Here is a 21,346-nt window from a genome sequence, read left to right as displayed (position 1 = left end):
TTCTGAGAAAGAAATGTTCACAAATGCCTGTGCAAGGCAGTCCCAACCAGTGGGGAGTCATGTCTCCAGGAGGAATTAGTGCATGTTTCCCAAAAACCTTTCCTCCCCTAGCTGTGTGGGAACTCTTGGCATTTTATGGCTCCATTTCACAAGCATCAGCATGATATGCCTCCATAATTCACAAAGCCAACAGCTGAGCCACAAAGAGGATCCACATTTTCTCAGTTAGTGAACTACATCACCTTCCTTTTACCCCTTGTGGAATCCAGATTTTATCTGAACTTGGCCACACCCAAAGAGCTGATGACTGCTCAATCAATTTGGAGAATTCTCTTTCTTTTCCAAACAGAAACCTAGAGACGTGAGCATTAATTTTATAAACTCACCACCTCTCTCAAAGTAGTAAAACTGTTGCAGATTGTCAGCTGGGTGCCCTCAAACACAAAGTGAGGAGGACTTACTCAAGGCTTCTAGAAATAGCTCAAATGAAAGAAAAACATGACCAAGTAAATTCAGGTTGAAGATGGGCAGCAAGACTTGTTCTCTAGAGCTGAGACCTGTTCTAGCCTTTGATTCTGCTGCCATCTCCTGACCAAACACAGTCATTTGGAAACAGCCACTGCTGTGCTTAAGTGAAAGACATCATCCACCACCAGCTGCTTTCTCAGAGCTCCAACATTGCTCAAAAAAGAAGAAAACATCATAAAGTATGAGTCACTTCTTTCAATGCCACAGTCTGTACTGTAGTGGTCATAGGGAATGTGCATCAAGTTTAGGGGCAGTGAGGAGGCAAAGTATGGGCTCTGTTGGGCTCCCTGATCAAGAGAGCCACTGTATTGGCTCAAATGTTTTGATAGGGACAAGAACCCATGGCTACTCCACATGCTTTATGCAGGATAATGTCTCCACTTTCCAGTAACAAGCAGAGTCCTCCCCTCTGTTGCAAGAAGCCAATCTCAAGCTCAAGGCCAACCGGCTCTCTTGCCAGCTCCCAGCCACAAACTAACGTCTCAGGATTCAGCCAGCCAACTGTTAGTGAAGAAAGAAGCAGCTCAGGAAACCCCCTTGGCTCCACCTGGCCCAGGCTCACACCTTGCCTCCCCCACTCACCTGCTCCTCAGGGTTCTCAAATGGAATCACAAGCACCACATCCCCGGCCTTCAGCTGCAGCTCGTCAGTGTCGGTGGCCGTGTAATCGTGCATGGCCTGGACCTGCAGGGACAGGAGAGGAGCACTTTGAGCAGTAAAACCTATAATGCCACCTGAAACCACCCTAAATGTTATGAGCCTCCTGTTATTCTTCAGGGCTTTTCTATTCTTCTGCTTTCAGCAGAACTCACACAAAAAAAAATGGGAATGACTAAAGCAGAGAAGTGTTCCTATAGTAAGATGCTGTAAATTCTCACTTTCAGGAGAAAGTGCCTTCTGGCTACCACACTCCCTTATGCACATTAAATTTGTGGCTTATCCTCACCCAAAATCACTCCTTCCTTCATGCCTTTGCTGCAAGTGATCTTTGGCATATTCAGAATACCCACCCAGCTTCCCTGTTTAGTCCTGTACTTTTCTCTGTTAATCCAGGCTTTCTAACTTCCCCGAACACAGAGTCCTCTGTTCCTGCTGGTGCTCCCAAATCAATGCCACACAAGCACACACTCACCTTGAACAGAAATCCTGGGGGCATGTCAGCTCTCTCAGATGAAGCACCTCCTTCCACAGTGCCATTGACAGTTGCAGGGAAAGTCTCCACAACAACAGCAGGCAGAGAGCTCTGGTAGGCAGTGGCAGCCAAGGGAGGAAAAGAAAAAAGCCATTCAGAAAAGATAATCCAAAATTGAAGCTCCAAGTCCACCCTGGAGGATCCAGACCCCAACCATCCCATGGCTTCAGTGGATTCTCCCAGCACACCAGTCAGCAACAAGAACACCCCAAGGCACAGCAGAGGCAGCATCAAGAAGGCAGGATTGGTGACTGCTGTCTCTCTGCCTAAGGCTGCAGAAAGGCAGGGATGGGTTGTAGGTTTCCTGAGACCATAATGCCTGGCATTTCCCAGTTGCTGTGGTCACAATGCAATCTCTTAGAGCCCTCCTGAAACAGACAGTTCAAATGTGACAGCCTATAGGAACAAAGCTGCCATAACATGAGACCTACCCCTGTCCCCTAAAAGGGCAGTAGTATCACCAAAAAGAGAGGAAGCCTAGATATTCAGGAGACACACCCAGAGCCCACAGGACAGGATAGGTAAAGTAAATGGCAATCAAGGGGGAATCCAGCTGACAACACAGCTTAGGACAGCATGGGCTGTGGGCTGACTTCAAAACGTGGGTGAAGGGACAATTATTTTACTGACTTTTCCAGCAGAACTTCTCCGTAAGCATTACACAGATAAAATGCAACAGCTAAGTCTGGTCCCTGAATAAGAGCACTGTAACTCCAGTAGCAGGAATGTTTTTTGACAAGCAGCTACACAGCTCTTTTCCAGTCCAGCCTCCCACATGTGCTGTGTAACAAAGGGATGGAGAAAAGGGATTGCTGTCCCTTGAGCTGTTTACCGATCCTGAGTCAGCTTCAGTTTTAGATGCTTCAGCTCCAGCTGCTGCTTCTGATCCAGCTGCTTCAGCTCCTGCACGGGCTGCTTCTGCAGGCTGCAATACAAAAGTCATCCCAATGGGAAGTTACTCTCATTCCAGCTACACGAGTGTGCAGCAAAGTGCAGCCCAGCCTGTCCAAGTGCTCTGTGCCACTGCCTGAGCCATCTGCTGACTAACAGGTGAGACACTGTAGGGTCTGGCTGCATTTCTGTCTCCCCCTTTCTCTGCAACTCATGGAAATCACAACAAAGTCAGAAACCCTCAACTCCAGCCATGCAGTAGGCAGTAATTCAGAGGAAATCAATGAAACACCAGAAGTTCTGTGTGCCTCTTTCTCTTCACAATCCAAACTGCAGAGCCACTTTACACACAGTATCTATTATTACACCTAGAATGCACACTTGTATGAGAATACAAGTTCTCTTGCACGCCAAAGAACAAGGATCTCTCCACAGTCTACTTCCAAGGATCAACAATCACAGAATATTTAAGTACTCGCCTACTCTCAGAAACAAAAGAGCATGGTAATAATGTGTCCAGATATGGCATTTAGTCCAGACCCAGCATCAACATGGCATTAGGACTGAATCAAACAGGACACTGTGCTAACTTTCACTCCCTTCGATTTTGGACAGGCCCAAAGAGCTGAGAATTTGGATTCTGTTGTGAATATTCTATTATTAAGAATTTTCTATGACTATTCCAGATGGGGTATGTAACACATTTGTGTTGATGGAAAGTTTCTACTGCACAAAAGCTGCCACCACCAAGGAGATTCAGTATCACCCACAAATCACTGTCTGGCAAAGACTATTCTAAAAAGCCTGGGGACAGGGGTTTCTGTGCACAACAAAAGACCAACCAAACTCCTATGACAGGCTTCCAGTGGTTCAAATTTTTATTCTCCTTTGTCTGGAGTCAGATTAACTCTTTTTAACACAAAATTAAAGATATTCATTTGCCCCTCCCAGAAATTGCAACAATGCAGGAAGTACATTGGATCTGGTAGCACCAAGGCTGCAAATCAGCCCCTTGGGAGACTAGCCAGGCAGCATCTGGGAAGATTCCCAAGATTTGCCATTTTTAATACATGGCAATACCCAGCTTCAGCATGCTTACATGCCTCATACATTTGATAATGCGCTGTCCTGCTTCAGCTGGGATAGTTGATTTTCTTCCTAATAGCTGGTACAGGAATGTTTTGGATTTAGGATGAGAATCATGTTGCCAGCACTGATGATGCAGTTGTTGTTGAGCAGTGCTTACACCAAGTCAAGGACTTTTCAGGTTCTCATGCTGCCCTGCCAGCAAGGAAGCCGGAGAGCACAAGGACAGGAGGGGGCACAGCCAGGACAGCTGATCCCAACTGACCACAGAGATATCCCAAATGCCATCATGCTCAGTGTATAAACTATGGGAAAAGCTGATCAGGCACCACTGCTCAGGAATGAGCTGAGCGTCAGTCAGCTGGTGTTGAGCAACTGTTTTTCATTTGCCTCACTTGGATTTTTCTGGGTTTCATTTATCTCTGTTATTTTCCTTTTTATTATTATTCACAATTATTATTATTTTGTTTGAATTAAGATGGTCTCATCTCAACCCACAAGTTTTATTACTTTTATCCTTCCAGCTTTCTCCTCCATCCCACCAATGGGAGGGAAACGAGTGAGTGGTTGTGTGGTGTTTCACTGCCAGTTGGAGACACATACAGCCCTGCATACAATCATATTCAAAACAAGGCATTGTCCAGATTCCTTAATTTTGCAGTTCTCATACTCCCAACCTTACAAAACCCAAGCAAAAGTCCCAACCTTAAAAAACCCAAAACCCAAGTAAAAGCAATCACCATGGTAAACCTTAAATGTACACCCATCTGGCTACTAGCCATGCACTAGCACAATGCTCCAAGCAGCATTCTAATAACAACATCAATAACAAAGAAATAAATCCTTGATTTAATAAAAATCCATTACTTTACCTTCAGCTGCTCCAGTGGTGTCATCTTACACATGCTTTCCTCCCCTATCACATCCTTCCTCATGTCTCCCAATCACCATGTCCACAGGCCTACACTGCCAGAAGATATTACAAGAGCAGAGCTGTTCCCATCCTACAGAGGATTCCCTCAGCAGCTTTGGTAGAGCTAAGGTAAATATATACATATGAAATGCTACAAAGGATTCTCCTCTTTAATTGGATTCACTCCCAGGTTTTCATTTGGGTTCAGTGAAACTGGAACTGGGACAAATGCCAGGTCAGCTCTATCTGACCAAGCATGAGTTTTATATGGACAAGTGAAAAGGAGCTCAATGTGAGGGTTCGGGGTTTTTTTTTTAAAGCAGCTAATTTGCAAAAATAGTATGGAATAATCAGAGAAACTGGATCTAAAATAATCCCCTGAATTTCAACAAATGGCATTTTCATGTCAACTATTAATTTTTCTATACCTGTGGGGCATCCCGAGGCCTATAAAGGCATTTACACTCATGGATAGATAGTACAGGGAGAGGAAAAATTGCTCACTGCTGTTACCAGGTTTAAAAGCTTTGCTTATTCCAACAGCAGTATCATGCACACCAAATGCACATTTCCCAGTCTGCAGAACTAAGCCAGCTCTGCTGCACTCAACTTTCTATGCAGTTGTTAACCTCATGGTTAACACAAAAAAAGTCTCCTCTCATCAACAGCTAAGAACATTTATAATAAAAACACTTCAGAAGACTTAAAGAGGAAGATTCCCCAGCTTTAGGAAGCTCTGCTCTTTGTGTATGGTATGCCAATGTGAGAATTGGTACAGTGAGAACACCTTGACTAGCAGCATTTCCTGGTTGAGCAGGTTATCTTTTGGGTAAAATCAGTTTGCAGGATGAAAGAAGTGCTCCACAACACTTTTTACAGCCAAGACTGTAAGCACAGCTCAATCAGATACAGTCATATCCCTGCCCATTTACCTGAAAGGAATGAGATTTTTCCTAGCTAAACCAGTCTCTTCTTCCCTATGACAGATTGACAATGCACCAATGCACATACAGGGGAACGACAGATGTTAAACACCGGTGGCTGATAAAACACACAGGGGAAACTTTTTTCCTTGACATCACCCAAAGCTCATGTGAAGGAGAGTAGTGACCACAGTGAGTCCTTAGGCCAGGGCTAAGTTGTGTCCTTCCAAGACTCATTCTAGGGGGTGATCTGGCCCTTGGGACTCAATTCCTCTGCCATGAGCTTACTCGGTGACTACAGCCAGTTCCAGCAGCAGGCCTGAGTACCCAGACCAAGGATTTTCTGTCCACATTGCTGGCTGCCAGTCCAGAGGGACTCAAAAGTAGTTGTGCTTGAAATATCTCTCAAGGGGCTGATCTGCAGCAACCTGAGACTTGCCCAGGCCACACATGTAGAGAGGGCATAAATGAGGGTCAGGTGTTTGTTCAGATGCAGGGCATGTGCAGGGTCTCCCTGTTAGCAAGCTCCAAAGCTGAGGTTGAGGCAGATGCCAGGCAAGTCTTGGGCCTGCAGTTAACTTCCAGTGTAGACACAGGGTGAGCAAATTCACATCAGCTTTTCTGAGAGCGATGGTTGATGAACAGCAACCATAGACAATTCCAGATGTGTACATATCTAATGGTACAGGCAGTAACGATGATACATTTATGATAGCTGAGATATTTATGCACTGCACACAAGACCAACAGGATGCAGAGTTTAGGAAATACTGTGTTGTGGAGAGTGAGGATGATGCCACAGTGGTATTAAGTATAAGGTGAAGGTCACAGCATTATGCCAAGGAAGGATGAGTGGGTTAGCAGGAGAGGCAATGGGCATGTACACTGTAGAATTGTAAGTCTTAAGAGTGCCAGACTGACTTGCAAACATGTGGTTGGCCCTGGGGCTTCATACAAGGTGCATAAGTGGGTCCAGCAGCACACAGAGCAACTTTGGTCTAGGGTGTGCAGGAAGGAGAAGCAGTGAAGGAAAGGAGACAGGCACGTGAACAGTACATGATGAGAGACAAAAGCTGTATGAATTTCTTACCTCCCATAAATCCCAAGGTAAAGACTAAGCATGTCAAAGAGCAACAAAAATAAAACATGTTTATACATGATTATTTCAGTGAGTACAAACATTACAGACACTGATCAGACTGAAGCAGACATACACATTCAACAGCACTTATCTCTGCATGTTTTGAAAATATCTGTTAGTACATGAATTTATACATCCCTGGGAATAGAAGATCTTTAAGGTCCCTTACAACCCCTTAACACTCTATGATTCTGTGGTGTCTTTGGATTAATAGTAAAATACCTTAACCACTTTGCCATGCTGCCCACCCTATAGGAAATAAATCTGATTGTTTTGATAACTAGGTAGAAATTATTGATTTTTGACTCTTTTAATGACTTCTGAAGCTAATAATCATTATGTTAGAACACTAAATATGCTATTGCTGAGCACTTTTGAAAAACCCACCTACTGTAATATTTGTTGCTGCTGGAAGGATAACAATTCCATTTTAAGTCAAATTTATACTTGTATCCTATGTCAGTATAGCCAACTATCTGAGTTCTAACTGGTGATTCAGGAAAAAAAAAAGTAATTTTTTTTTTAAAAAAAAAGCTTATCCTGATATGCAGCTTGTCCTGAAGGCAAGTAGACACAATACCCATGTACCCACATAAAGTTCCAAAAAAGGATAGCTTTGCCATATTGATCTGTATCAAAATATGATAATAACTAGTATGTTGCAGATACAGTATTTTAATTTAGAGGAATCAAATGCCGAATGTTTGATCACCCTGACAAAAGAGGTCTTATTCCTACAAAAATCTGTGCCATACACACCTACTCACCATGATGATACTGGAGATGTACTATAAACAACCCAGTTATGTTTATTACAAACTTTAGTGGCATCCACAGGCAAAAAATAGCCAGTTCATACATATAAAATGGAAAAATTGCAGTGAGGACAACAACCATATTCTGGATGCACTTCAAAGCCTCTGGTCATGTAGACATAGCATGAGGCACAGTCCACCTGCCTCTGACAGAGGACAGGACCAGGTACAGGCCAGAACAGAATTAGGCATCTTCCTTCTTGATACCACACTGTGACAGGCAGGAAGCTGCTTCTCAACTATGAATGCAGGCTGTGTCATACACAGAAAAAGAAGGGCTTCACATCGTTTGAATATCCATTTACAGTCTTATTCATCTTAAGTAACTGCAGATTATCAGTGTCTTGTTAATTAAAAATCCATTTGAGAGCAATTTAGACCAGGAGCACAGAGCTCAGGCTGAATTCCCATCACAGAGCAACAACTTAAATACATACAGCATACAGAGGATGCTGCTCCAGGGAGGGACATACATTAAGTGGATCATCAGAGCAAAGCCCAAGCACCCCACAAACACCTCGTGCCTGACTGCGGCCAGGCCAGCAGCCACCTGATTCTTCCTGGACTTGCACATCCAGCAGAGAAGACCAAGGTCCTCATCCTGGGCACCCACACCCAAGGCCCAGCCACCCACAGCTCAGGTCCATGCTACCGTTCAGGTGGGCACAAGTCAGTTATGAAGGGAGAAGGAATGGCAATATGAACCAACCTGGGAGGCGGGTGTGGGGGTCTTCCCCACAGTGGCATCTGGTTTAATGGGATCAAAATCCAGATCCAACAGGCTGGCTCCCTCCTGGAAGGGCCCAGGGGCATCAAACTTGGCAGCAGTGAGGGAGAAAAGTAGTATGAACATTAGACACGCGCATGTGCATGGTGGAGGGAGGGTGTGTGATATCCCAGAGCTGAGGCTGCAAGCGCAGAAGAAATGGTGGCAGCGCAAACACTGGATGTGAGTCCTGACTGCCTGGTGCCCACAATCACAGGCAGCTCACATGAGGGCCCTGCAAAACAAATCTGAGCTTTTTCCACAGCACTCATTCATCTTCCCACCCAGCCAAATGAGCTGACATGGTGTGAGCACCTGATCTGCTGTGGTCAAAGGGATCATGGCCACTGATGAGTGAGAAGGGCTGCTCCTCTATTCCCCACAGCTGCCTTTACACTGACAGACCATCTTCCTCACCTACACATAAAACACCTCCCATCCATACAATCCATCTCAGGAGCAAAAACCCAGGCAGAATACCACTCAAACTGCTGGAAGGGAAGTCTGAGAGACCGCAGAGCTAATTCCCAAAGCTGCTAATTCCCTCCTGCCTTCTGAGTCAGAAACGCAAAATATGGCAGCTCATCCTAGCTAAGGGATTTGAATCCCCCCCAACTCAAAAATGCTATTTTCAATAGTTTTCATTTCTAGGCATCCCATAAACTTACACACATAAGTCTTCTAAAAAGCATACATTTGAGAAGCTTTGCTACTTTATTCAAAGTCATCAGAATAACTCCCTTTGAGTGAATAATGCTCTACCTAGAGACAATGATCCAACATTTGCTGATTACCATTAATAAGAAGTCACTACAAAGGACACAAGTTATTAGCATTTAATACTGGACTATCACTTTGGTGGTTTAGATTTAATCTAAACACAATATACTGCTTTCTACTCAGCTTCAGAGGAAGCTGCTGCCTCCAGGAAGTCAGGAAGATTTGCCCCTGTTTCCTATGACCTCCCAGCCCCTGTTTCCTATGACGTTCCCACCTCCCTGCTGAAGCAGGCCCTACTGCTTCAGCTACCTTTTCAGTAACAAAAAATTAGTTGTTCATATAACTCCACAGTTATATGAAAATCCCACAATGGAAAAGCTTCTGTAAAGTAGCAAGTGCCACCATTTAAAGTAAGTTCTCTGAATACCACCGACATCAACACCATTTTCACCTCTTCTAATTTTCTCTTACCCCAATTTTCTTACAGATTTTTCTCTGCCTTATGATCATGTCTTCTTGAGACCCACAAGGATGAGGACAAGGAACCAAGCTCTCTCATCTCACACTTATGAGTCCTGACCAGCATGCAAAAACCAACTAGCATTCTAGTATGCTCTTCCAGCACATCCAAGCCACCATCAGAGAGGTTACAACCCCAATCTTTAGTTTTGTTTAGTAGTGAGACCTCAAAGGCCGCAGCCATAGAATAGTCTTACCTGTCTCATTGAATGCAAGGGCTAACACTCCTTGCCTTTACCCAAATCTTCCACAAGACAGCTCACTGGAACTAAGACATCTGACAGGAATAGCCCTGGGCAACACATTTAGTGCCAGGGGCTGCTGGGCCCTTCAGTGAAGATTGTTCTGGAAACCAGTCCCCCCTCAGAATTCCCATCTGGTCAAAAGTCACAACAGATCCCATCCTGGCTCAGAGCACTGATCAGGTGCAGAATATGCCAAAGGGCTGGCATTCACATGAAAACACATGATAGAGACCATGGGGCAGACAGAGCTGTCCATTACAATACAGGAGAAGGAAGCACAGATGATGATAAGGAGTTGCTCAGCTGCCTGCAGTCCCCGCCTTCCAACACTGATGTCAAATCATCTCTCCACTCTGCAAGTTTTATCTATTGCCATGCCAAATCTAACATGGACTTCCTTCCCTCCCCACTTCATCTCTGCCCCGCAGCAGCTGGGTGGAAGGTGGCAAACCACAGGCAATGGAGCAGCGTGATGCAAGAAGAAATCAGGGAATGAGTCACAGATGAGCACTGATAGAGATATGATCTGTGCTTTAACAAGCATTTAGGGAAAATATATATACACATGTGTGTGTATATATATTTAAATAAAGTAGATGCAGGTATCTCATGATACAGCCAGAAATCTGGTCAGGCTCCTATATACATAAGGACTGCCATTCTCCTAGATCCAACAGAGAACTCCCACCTGGACAGCTTCTCTAGTAGTGACATAAATCAAAGATAAACTGAAGAGGAAAATCCATAATTTTAAAACTTTTTTACCTTTTTCAGGGCTTCAGAAGGTGCCACTTGACAATACTGACAGACTGTGTCAGCAGACTTAACTACAGGCACAGTCTTGCCCATCTAACTGCATCAGCTAGTATTTGCACAGAGAACTTTGGCAATTCCTTTTGGCCTTTCCTGTGCAGACATGGGCTTTAAACTACAAAGCCTATGGGTGAAGGCACAGAGAGCACAAAATTGTCTTCTCCAAGAACTGGCAGAGATGCCAAGGTCAGCAGTTAGGGATGTACATGAGCAGAAAAAAAAATGTTTCATCCACACTCAGGATTAGTGGGTTTGGAGAAAGCATAGCACACTACAGGATATGAAGAGAGTCATAATCCACGTGCACTGCTGCTGAACAAATGCAGAAATTACTTTCTGGTATCTTGACCAGGTGCATTTCTCCTGTTTCTTCTATGAATGAAAGCTCTCAAAGGGTAACCTGTTACTTGCTTTTAGGTACTCTCCCCTTTAAGTCAGCACCTAAGTAATCCTTTGTCTTCTGAGGTCCAATGCTGAGCTTGCCTGCCTTCTTCACCTGACCAGGTTTCATGGCTTGACACCTCCAAAGAGAAGAATGGTCTGAAGGAAGAGTTCAGAGGCAGAGAAAAATTAGGCAGGGCATAGCAGCTAACCTGCGAAGGGGTTGTCACACTTATCTCGGGGACAAAATTGTCATCAAACAGACTGATGATGTTCTCCTGCTTGATCTCCTTGGAGGGGGTGACTTTTGGAGGCGGAGGCACCGGAGGCCCTTTCCTCAACTGCATGCAAGTGAGCACATGGCCACAGCACAGACGGCGACACCCAAAAAAACCAAAGACAAGAACCAGGTTAGTCACAAAAACTGAAGGTGAGGGAAATCACAACCACTGGCACAGAGCAGGGTCCAGTCAACTCCATCTGAAGAGAGAGGGGAAGGGGTGAAGGGCTGAACTGAAACAAAACAAAATAAATAACCACACGCCTCCAGAGAAGGTTTGGCATCATTAGTTACACTTCAGCCGTGGGCAAGTTTCCCTCTGCAGAGGAGAAGCGTAACACAATTAATATGCATTGACAGGACATGCATACATAATTAAAGCATGTGCAACCTTCAAAAGAACCACTGGGAAGGGAGCAGATCAATTACTGAGAACATGATCCAACAGAACAGGCCAGCACTGCCTCCCTCTGCATACTTACCGTACCTAAGGGAATGAGAGAACATTTGTCGCACAATGGACAGGTGGCCATGAGGACAGACTGATCTGCCCACTACTGGCTCCCTGGTGCACTGGTTTTCAGTGTGCTGGAAGAAAGGTCTGCAGGAGCTCTTGATGGCATCTCAGCTTTAGGCAAGAACAACTCAAACCCCTGAGAAGCCATGACTGCTGTAAGCCCAACTCTGCTCTCAGTTTCACCAGTGAGCATTGACAGTAATGAAGTCATGTTTCCAAATGGAGATCCCAGTGAATACATAAAACCATCTCAACTCTGTAACTCTAACCATTCTATTACCCCTCATCATGCTAAAGATTCAGCCTGACACTGCATCCACAACCCCATGGAAGTTATGGTAGGCCCTGCCTAGATCAACCCATCCACATACTTTTCATATTTTGCTGTGAACAAGGCTTAATGATAACTTCTAGATCAAATCAGACTCTGAGGAGCTGCTGCTGTGTTGGAATAAATCAGCCATACGAATTCCCAGCACCACATCAGTGCTCAGCAATGACAATGCCTTCCATTTACAATGAAGTTCTCCAGCTACTTGATCTTCTTACTGCATCCAAGGCAGGAAGACTCAGAGACCTGACAATATGCACCCAGTGCATCAGTGTTAAGACCAGATCTGAAACACAGAAATCCATTACTCCTAGGCCTGTGTTCACACTCATCCAGCACATAACTGAGTTCTACACAGCCTTTATTCAGATTTCTAAGGACATGCCCAGTTTTCTACAGGATTAACCTACTTTAGAGAGTGATTGTGTATGAAAGCACACTTTTCTCCCCCTGAATAGCTCGCTAGGGGAAATAATGGAAGTAAGTGTATTCACTTCCAACTTTTCACTGTTTGCAGAAGGTGGTGTGTCCACATTCCCTGAGAACAATCCCTTCCTGAAAACCTCCTGCCTGCCAGTTGCAAAATGGGACCAGAAATTTCAGGGAAATGCTGTTCTCAGAACAAAACCACCCTCTGCAGAAATGGAAGGCTCCAATTGCTAACTCTCAAGTCAAAAATATCACAACTCTTCTACTATTTATTCCCCTAATATGGACAGTCAGTCTCCTTCATTCCAATACAACAGTGTCTTGGAAATGGCCACTTCCACACTGTCCAGCATTACTTCCAACAGTAATGTAAAACCACATTTCAAAGACAAGATGATTGTATATTGACATTGGGTTATACTCATAAATTCATCATGCACTAACAACTTTGTTGCCTAGAATAGAATAAATCCTCTAAAATTATTCTGCTGACTTGGATCTCACACAGCTTTATCTGCTCAAATTCCACACAGTTGCACTGATTTCAAGTGTCTCATTACAGAGTTTCAGTGGTGTAACTGAGAGCAGAAGTCCAACCTTTTAAGTTTCCCAGATCCCCTGAAGTCTTGCAGCATCATCAAATTATTCTGCAGAGAGCTGAGAGCATTCACTTCTTCCAAAAGACAGAAATAAACTGTTTTTTAAAATTAAATGACAGTAAAAGTGTTTGAGGTTGTTTTGGGTTGTATAGGGAACAGTTCGAAATTTAGTTAGTATTTATTTAATTACTCCTGGTCTTGTCTTTCTCTCCACAGCCTTTGCTTACACTCTGCATTGATATTTCAGACACAAAGAGGCCAGGGAATTGTTCTTGTTTGTTGCTTTGTGCTCCATCCTCCCAAAGAGGGTGAGGCCCCTCAGCCTCCCTTGGAGGACCACTGAACAAATCACTTACCCATAGGTCAAAAGTAATGCCACCTGTGAAGATTTCAGTGTTAAAGTTGGGCACTGTTGAGAGAGCAGACACTGTTCCCAGCTGCCTGGCAAGCTGACACACACTTGGTTTCTAGACTTTATCCATACAGACACCAGGCTCGGCTCTGAGAGTGAAACTCCTGCCTTTGTCTTCCCTGCCTCTGGAGCCAGCTCCAACTCTTAGCAGCTACTGTGAATATGGAGTGGAGCTCTTCTCTTCAAGACGCCTGGGGGATGAATTAAACACAACTGGGAAAGAGCTGCCGGGTGGTGGCAGCATTCACTGCAAATGTCATTTCAGTCTTGCCCGTGGCCCATCCATGCCAGGGCTGTGCTGGAGTATCCTGCTTGCTCCTCAAGGGGTGCCTCCGGCCCCATTCCTGCAGGCAGGCAGGCAGCAAGTGAAGGAGAAAGCACTTGCAGGCTGGCAAAAAAAAGGGTTATGTGTGCTATTTAAAGGAAACGGAAGAAACCAAACTCAGCAAGATGAGTCCACAGGCAGGGTGAGTGAAGACTGTTGTGAACAGCTTCATAAATCTCTATATGACTTTTCACTCCAAATTTTAGTCAAGTTCTGGAAATTTCTGGGGGGAAAATGAAAAAAAGAAAAAAAAAAAAGAAAAAAACCCCAGAAACCTGCAACAGAAGGGCAATTCTGGCTATCCTATCTTCTCTCCCCCATACACACAGCCTACTCCACAGGTTCTAACCAGGTTGGTGCTGAAGCCATGGTTAGGCTCTGCACTGCCGAGATGTCCAGAGACCCTGGAGAAGTCCTCAAAATACACTGCCAGGCATCCACACATCTTACAGGGCTGGAAAAGAAATTTTGCCACACAATCCTCTTCCTGTCCCTCAATAATCCTAAAAATCAAATATGCAGTGGAAAGAACAATATAGTGAGAGGCTGTCTAGAAACAGGAGAAAAACTACCCCACAGGCTTGGATTTGGAATCACACTGCTATGCATGGGAACACCAAGGAAGTTCTGGGTTGCACCCATCTCTTTTCAGAGGCAGTGGGTTTTCTTACCAGTTTGGCCAGAACCCCTCTTAGCTTTAATTCTTCCTGGAAGACTTCTCCTAGGGTCCCACTTACTGAGATACAAGGATTGGAATACAACGTAAATTTAACCTAGTTACTGCTTTTCCCTACTATGCTTTTCCCCCACTCAGCAACAGAGGGACAAGAAGATGAAGTAAATGTTTTATCTTCCCAAAGTAAAACACATAGATGATATGCTGAGTAGCTGTATCTACTATTTTGAACATGCTGCTGGATATTTCCTATGCAAGGAAAGGCCTAATGAAGGCCATATGGAAGGTTCAGACTCCATACAATGGATTATCTTCTTCCTGGAACCCACCTAATTTCTTCCTAGCATAAAAATATAATTTTTTTTTTTAGCATAATATTGCAACTTGATAGCAAAGTGAAACATCATCCAATGTACAGATGTTCTTCTCATAATATTAGGCTTTTTCATTTTAATCTTTCTCAACTACAGAAGTTCTTGAGAAGAAACTGGACCACTGAACTCCACAGGTTAATTCAAATGTAAAGAACAAACCTCCTCACCTAGCTACAACTCCTTCCTCCCTGGATCTTCTTGGCCATCCTATCAGACAGCAAAAAGTATCACTGGCTTTCCCCCTGTGAAACCATTCAAAGACACTCGGCTCTTATAATAGAAAGACGGCAAATAAGCAACTTGCATTCTTAGGAACTTTCTCAGGAACCAGTGGAAGAGAACAACAATCATGTGATATTCTGTGTGCTCAGCAGCAAGATGAGGTCTAAAAAAACAACTGATGGATGTCTTTGACTCACAGAGTTTGTGCCATCAGCAGAGACATGGTCAATGTCATGGGGACACTACCTGAGACGGTGACTTTGGGATGCTTGCCCCAGGTGCTTCCAAAGTGGATGGTTCCAGCTCATGGTTGACAGTCTTGGTCTCAGGGCTGGTGATGGGAGTTCCATCTGGTGGAGGCGAGGGGCTTTTATTTGCTTTCGCTGGGGTGCTGTCACTGAAGGAAGTGGAGAGAGAAAGGGGGAGACAGGGGGAGAGAGAGGGGAAGAAAAAGAGAAGTCTGAGCCAGGCCTAGGAGGAGCTGTGCTAACCAGCACAGATCAGTGGCTTCCATTATCTCTTTGGTTTGCTGCCCAGATACGCAATGAAGACATTTGGAGCTCCTGAGAAGCATCTTTGTTGAGTCACTTGCAGTCCAACACACTGCAGCAGCATTACTTCGCAGCAGGCTACTCACTAAATGCCTACAGAATTTATATACTTGCCTCAAACACAGAAAAACAAAACAACCAGGCATCCTTAATTTTGCTAGATTTTCATATAAGTGCCTGACATTAAATTATAATCTTTAATACTGGGGAAGCAGATGGGGAAAGGAGTTCAGTGCTGCTCATTTAGTTTTAAATGCCACAGATTAGAATTTTTCTGTGTGGTGGTTTAATAATGGGTTATGACTAATAGATTCACAACACCTGAACTAAGGCTGTAATCACAGAATACCTTATTCCTTGATGTTTTCTGAACTAAATAAGCTAGTAGAGAGGCAAAGTAGCCAGAGGTTTTGGAGATCATTCCAGACAGCAAAGGAACAGTGAGGCTCTGCCTACTAATAGAGATTTCTCTATTAGGAAAGGTCTCCCTAGCTGGTCTTTATTCCAAGACTGTTTCTGACACACAGTCAAGAGGGATTCTTCAGGAAATTAGGATGCAAGAAGCATATGCCACTGGCATTTGTTGGTTCACAGCTTGGACAGATTTGGCCAGATTTTTCAAAGGAATGGCAAGAGGCACATGCCTTTCCCTACAGGCGTGCCCTGGCTGGGTGTCAAGTCTCTGCTTCAAAATACAGAATCATGAGAAATTTAGTAAAAAGTTGGTTACCAGAGAATTTCAACAGGGAAAAATTCACTGCTGGAGAATACTTTAGCAGAAGTGATTACAGTTTGGCAAAATCATACACAGATGAAAATATAATATCATAGCATATTGCAAAAGGGCTGTGCAACCTCATCTACAGGGAGTTATATTTGACTCCACTTAAAGTCACAGTTCCTGTGAAATTCAAGGCCTTGAGAGAAGCTGAAAGAAACAGACCCTTTCCTACAACTTGAGACACTAAATCCTGGCATAGAGTCAGCACTAAAGCAAGGCAGATCCTGCAGGGAGATCAAGTAATTTATTACTTTGCTCTGTCCCAGGAGAGCCCAGAGCCTCAGACATGTACACCCACTCACACTTGGATGCCTGAGTTGTGGTGGTCACTGGCCAACATGCATGATGGCCTCATTCCTAAACATTTGTTTGCAAGTGGGGGATAGCAAGAGGAAGAAGGGATAGCAAGGCATTTCAACAAACTCCTCTCACAAGCAAGCATCTCACCCTGCTCAGCATTCCAGCTTTCAAGCTCCCCATCCCATTCCCTCTTCATTCAGTTTGCCCTCACCCATTCCCCCAACTTTCTCCCCCCATATCCACACCCCACACACACATTTCCCCACAAAGCACTTTTTCTCAGGTCCACATGCAGGTTGGATACTTCTGATGACACTGATGCCAGCAGCACACCAACATGATGCAACAAAACCAATGACATTCTCTGCCAGCAGCTCTCAACCAGGGGCACACACACCAAGGGAGAAAGAGGGACATGAAGAAGGAAAAGAGAGGAGGAGAGACTAAAGAACATGTATGCCAACCCCTGCAGCTCTTAAGTCTGATTGAGCAGTGTCCTTCCTCAGAAGTTCTCAGAAATCACTTCAATACCTGGGGTCTGTAAAGAAATTTATGAAATTGTGCTACAGATTGAAAGCAGTAATTGTTGGAGGGTGAAGGTAAAGTCCTGATCTAAACAGGAGTCACCAGGAAACATCAAAGAACATCCTCTAATGCCAGAGTTGAGGGAAAAACAAGTACATGTTACCTCCCTTGGAGTTGAAAGCACTTTGGAGAAAATGGGGAACACAGTGATCTACATCTAGAGTGCCACGACTTCCCAAATGCCCAGACTACACTGGGAATACTGGGACTACTGCCTATCAGCTGGCCTCCCAAGACAAGGGTAGACTTTTCCTTCTAGGGACTTTAAAAGGCCAGTTCTCCCAGTGAGAAAGGAGTTCAGGGTTATTTTCTAAAGGCCATGGAACAGTTTTGCAGTGACTTATTTCCAGTGCCTGGCAGTGACTTAATTTGGAGATATATTGGTAAAAGACTCCCATGTGAGTCAGCCCCTGTAGGATGAGGGGAAGCATTGGGCTGTGAGGGCCCAACACTAAAGCCTTCATTAAGTCACTACTATTTACAGCTTGTTTGATGTGCTGGCCAGTCCCCCTAGGAAAATGCCAGTGCTAATTTTGGCTGAGCCTTTTTCAGCCCCTCAGCAGCACCTTCATTCCTGCACTTGTTGCTTTGCAACTTTGCTGAATTTAGCCAGTGCAACCAGCATCAAGTGAGATGGTCACCAGGATCCTCTGTCCTTCACACGTCCCCAGGGAGCACACACTGCCCACACAGAGCAAAGTCTGGTCTCCAGATAACTACTTGCTCCAGGAAACACAGGAAAAAGCAAGAGTGTGGGGACTACCTACTGACCAAACACGAGCACCACAGTAAAAGCAAGCCAAAACAAGAAGGTCACTGCTCTGTCTTTTTCCTTCCCATGAGCAAATGGGAAGTGATGCCAATTCCAGGAATATCGGGCAACGAAAGGAAAGGGGTGTCAACTTTCTTCTGCAAACAGAGAGCTGGAAAGAGAGCTGGGTCTAATACAGCTGAAGGGAAAGTCAAAATCCCCCAGCCTCTTTTAGTGCTACTGAGCTCCCATGGTGCTGCCTCATTTGTTCTGGAAGGGTAGAGTAACATCTGCAGATGAGTTTCCCTTGCACTTGTAACAATCCTACATCAGAGGATAAACCTACTTTCCAATATGGTAAAAACAGATCAGTCATGTCCTGTCAAGTTCTCAAGTTAAAAAAGAAAAAAAAGGTTGGCATCTCAGTTAAGGCTCACACTGGGCTTTTTAGCCAAAGGTAATTAATTTTTTACCACCAGAGCATACTGGAGAATTATTTAGAACTAAAAAAAAATAAAAGGAGCTGGTTGGAGAAAGAAGGAAAAAAGAACCTACATACCCAAACATATGGTGGCACAAATGTACATTCTTGCTGCAGATCAAAGACTGACCGAGTTCCAGATCCTCCTTCCCTGCACTAGGGACTGCACATTTCTCTGTGATCCCAGCAGCTGCTCTGACAGCAGAAACCCCCAGCAGAGCCCAGGTGAGGCACCTTAACTACTGGGGCAGTTAGACTTTACCACGGCAGAGCAGGAGCCCATTGTGAGTAGAACTCATCAGGGGGAGATTTACTAGTTCCTTCTGTTGTATAATCCATCCACTCTCAGTGACTGGAAATCTTAAACCTCCTGTCTGGTACAGATACAACACCAGTCCAACCAAGACCAGAGACAGACATCCAGAGAAGTACTCCAGTGAATCCTCTTTTTCCTACAGTAGGAAACCTCAGAATAGTACCAACACAATATAGTGCTTTACTACTTGCATTTGAAGATATAAATATCTAAGTTTGCCCATCAGCTTCCTTGTGAAATTACCACTCTTCACTCTCCAACTTCCCACTTTACAAAGTATGCACAGCAGACACAAAGAGAAGAGCTGCATGACTTGCCCTAGAGTCAGTGGGAAACCAGATCAGGAAAAACAAGGATCCCAATCCACCAGCACTTTCTTTTATTGCTGGCAGGACACCATCTTGATGATAATAATTTTTTTTTCTCCCTGTAAGGATCCTATGGAGGAAGTACCAACACAAAAAGTAAGAAAAAAATCAGAGGAATTTCCCATGCCAATATGCAGCAGTTCCTACTTTGCTCCAGAGCATGTTCTTGTCAGAGTCCTTGACCTATGGTAACTCCAGGCATTGTAGCAATCCAGTTAATCAATGCCATCACTGTTTTGAAAGCAAGATGCAGACATTAGTCTTTATACAAGCCAAAAGGCTTCCTTTTCCTCCAATCCTGCCCAAAATTTTAAATGGACAGAGCAAGATAGTGAGGATCCTCAACAACAGAGCAAGTAAGGAGCAAAGCTGGAAGTATCTTTCTTCCACCTCATCATTCTCCCAGTTGCAACAGGTAGATAGGATAGGACTTCTGAGTGTGAAAGACCTGCCTACTGGTCCTCCCTGGCTAGGCATGGGATGAGAATGCAGCATTTCAGATCTGTTCAAAAGGACAAACCCACTAGGTAAAACTAGAAGCTGTTAAAACACCAAAATAGATTATACTTCCCATGGAAAACCCAGCACTGCATCTTCCATCACACAAAAACAACTGGACAGACAATGCCTGAGTTTTCACACTGCCTTCTTAGATAGGAAAAGAAGCAAGGATTCAAACCAGGCAAACAAGCAGTTAATGGGATTATCCAGACACAGAGAGATCTCAGCAGGACCCAGCAGGCCACAAACACATCATATCATGCAAAGGACCCCTCTCCCACCACAGGGTTAACACGTGCCAGGCTGTTAGAGTCCAGCAACAGCCTCTCCAGTTTTAGGAACTAAATGAAACATGTATCGAAATGCTGCTCTCCATACCGGTACCTGCTCATCTTTTTCCTCAGCCTGGCGAACAGTTTAGTTTTCTTTCTGTTGAGGATGGCACGCAAATCATTTCAGTTACAGGATGGCACAGTCAAACCAGGGAGGAAAAGTTAAGCTTCCAAGTACCCATTTAGTTGGTGCCACAAAACTTGCTGTAATTAAGATGACAGGATCTCTTCTCCCTCTCTCACACACACACAAACACACTTCCCCTCATTACTAGAAAGCTATGGTCTGGTTTGGAGAAAGTAGAAGAAGGTTCTTTATGCCTGTCAAAGATATACATATATATATATACACATATAAGCAAACTAGAATGTTCCCTGCACTTTGGAATATGGAGCCAGGGTGCAAATGGAGAAGAAAGAAAAGGAAACTGTACAGACCACCAGAGTACTGTTAATGTCCTTTCACAGCTCCTCACTCTCCCCTGTGAATATTGCTGCAAAAGAAACAAGCTCCGCATTCTTCTTTTCTTATGTAGTCTGTGCAGTCTTATACATGGAACCAACTCAGCAGCTTTCCTATCACATCTTTTTCTAGTTTGCCCAATCATACCAGGATAATCCCACAGATCTCCTCAGTCTTTTAAGCATTTGAGCCCTGAACTCAGAGGCTTTTCAGAGTTCGAACTCTTTCAGAAGCGAATCCCAAATATTCATCTGAGGTTCCCAGAAATACACCAGCTACTGTGCTACACTGCCAGCTGCAGATATATCAGCCACAGTAGTATTTCTGTAGGGCCTCACATGAATGCCATAATGATGTGCACAGATAACTGCCTCTCTTCTCACACCTCCTCATTTATTTCCTGCCATTGTATCAATCTCCAATCCCCTTCCCAGTAGAAAAGGGTCAGGGAAGCATCTGCTCCTACTGCAGACCACAACAGATGAGTGAGATCACAATCAGAGGAGTGAGGGTTATTTCCTCCTGCACACTCTCATCTCAGCCCCGCACCACAATGAGAGGCCAGATGTGAGGCAGACACAGAAGTGCCTCACAGCATTTCCTGGTCACTGCAGAACCACCCCAGCAAATCTTTGCTGTATCCTCCTACAACACCCTGCTCCACTGTGCTCAGGAGGAAGAGATTCACTCTGGGACAGGTCTGGCACCTCAGGTGAGATGAAGGTGAGATGCAGGTGATGAAGCAGCAGCACCCAGACTGCTGCCCACACAGGGACCACTGTACATGCACTCAGCTTTGGGTTTTAGGGCCACGTGGTC

General features: G+C 44.5%; 1 protein-coding gene across 7 annotated transcripts in view; it reads right to left on the bottom strand.

The window, feature by feature from the left end:
• The window catches only part of BIN1 (bridging integrator 1), a 92,186-nt gene that overhangs the window by 7,439 nt on the left and 63,401 nt on the right, over positions 1 to 21,346 (bottom strand). For 2 of the 7 annotated variants that reach the window (XM_053947635.1, XM_053947636.1), the window contains 7 exons: positions 15,345 to 15,495; positions 11,146 to 11,274; positions 8,199 to 8,306; positions 6,624 to 6,647; positions 2,553 to 2,645; positions 1,661 to 1,771; positions 1,111 to 1,212 (listed from right to left, as the gene is read on the bottom strand). In XM_053947635.1, coding sequence (XP_053803610.1) covers positions 1,111 to 1,212; positions 1,661 to 1,771; positions 2,553 to 2,645; positions 6,624 to 6,647; positions 8,199 to 8,306; positions 11,146 to 11,274; positions 15,345 to 15,495 — 718 coding nt within the window. Of the gene's footprint in view, positions 1 to 1,110; positions 1,213 to 1,660; positions 1,772 to 2,552; positions 2,646 to 6,623; positions 6,648 to 8,198; positions 8,307 to 11,145; positions 11,275 to 15,344; positions 15,496 to 20,110; positions 20,162 to 21,346 lie in introns of all 7 variants that reach the window. The other 5 variants (XM_053947637.1, XM_053947639.1, XM_053947633.1 and 2 more) reach the window with 4 other exon arrangements.

Source organism: Vidua chalybeata, chromosome 7, assembly GCF_026979565.1.
Source record: "Vidua chalybeata isolate OUT-0048 chromosome 7, bVidCha1 merged haplotype, whole genome shotgun sequence".
NCBI classification, from domain to species: Eukaryota; Metazoa; Chordata; class Aves; order Passeriformes; family Viduidae; genus Vidua; species Vidua chalybeata.
This window is presented reverse-complemented; position numbering and strand designations above follow the sequence as displayed.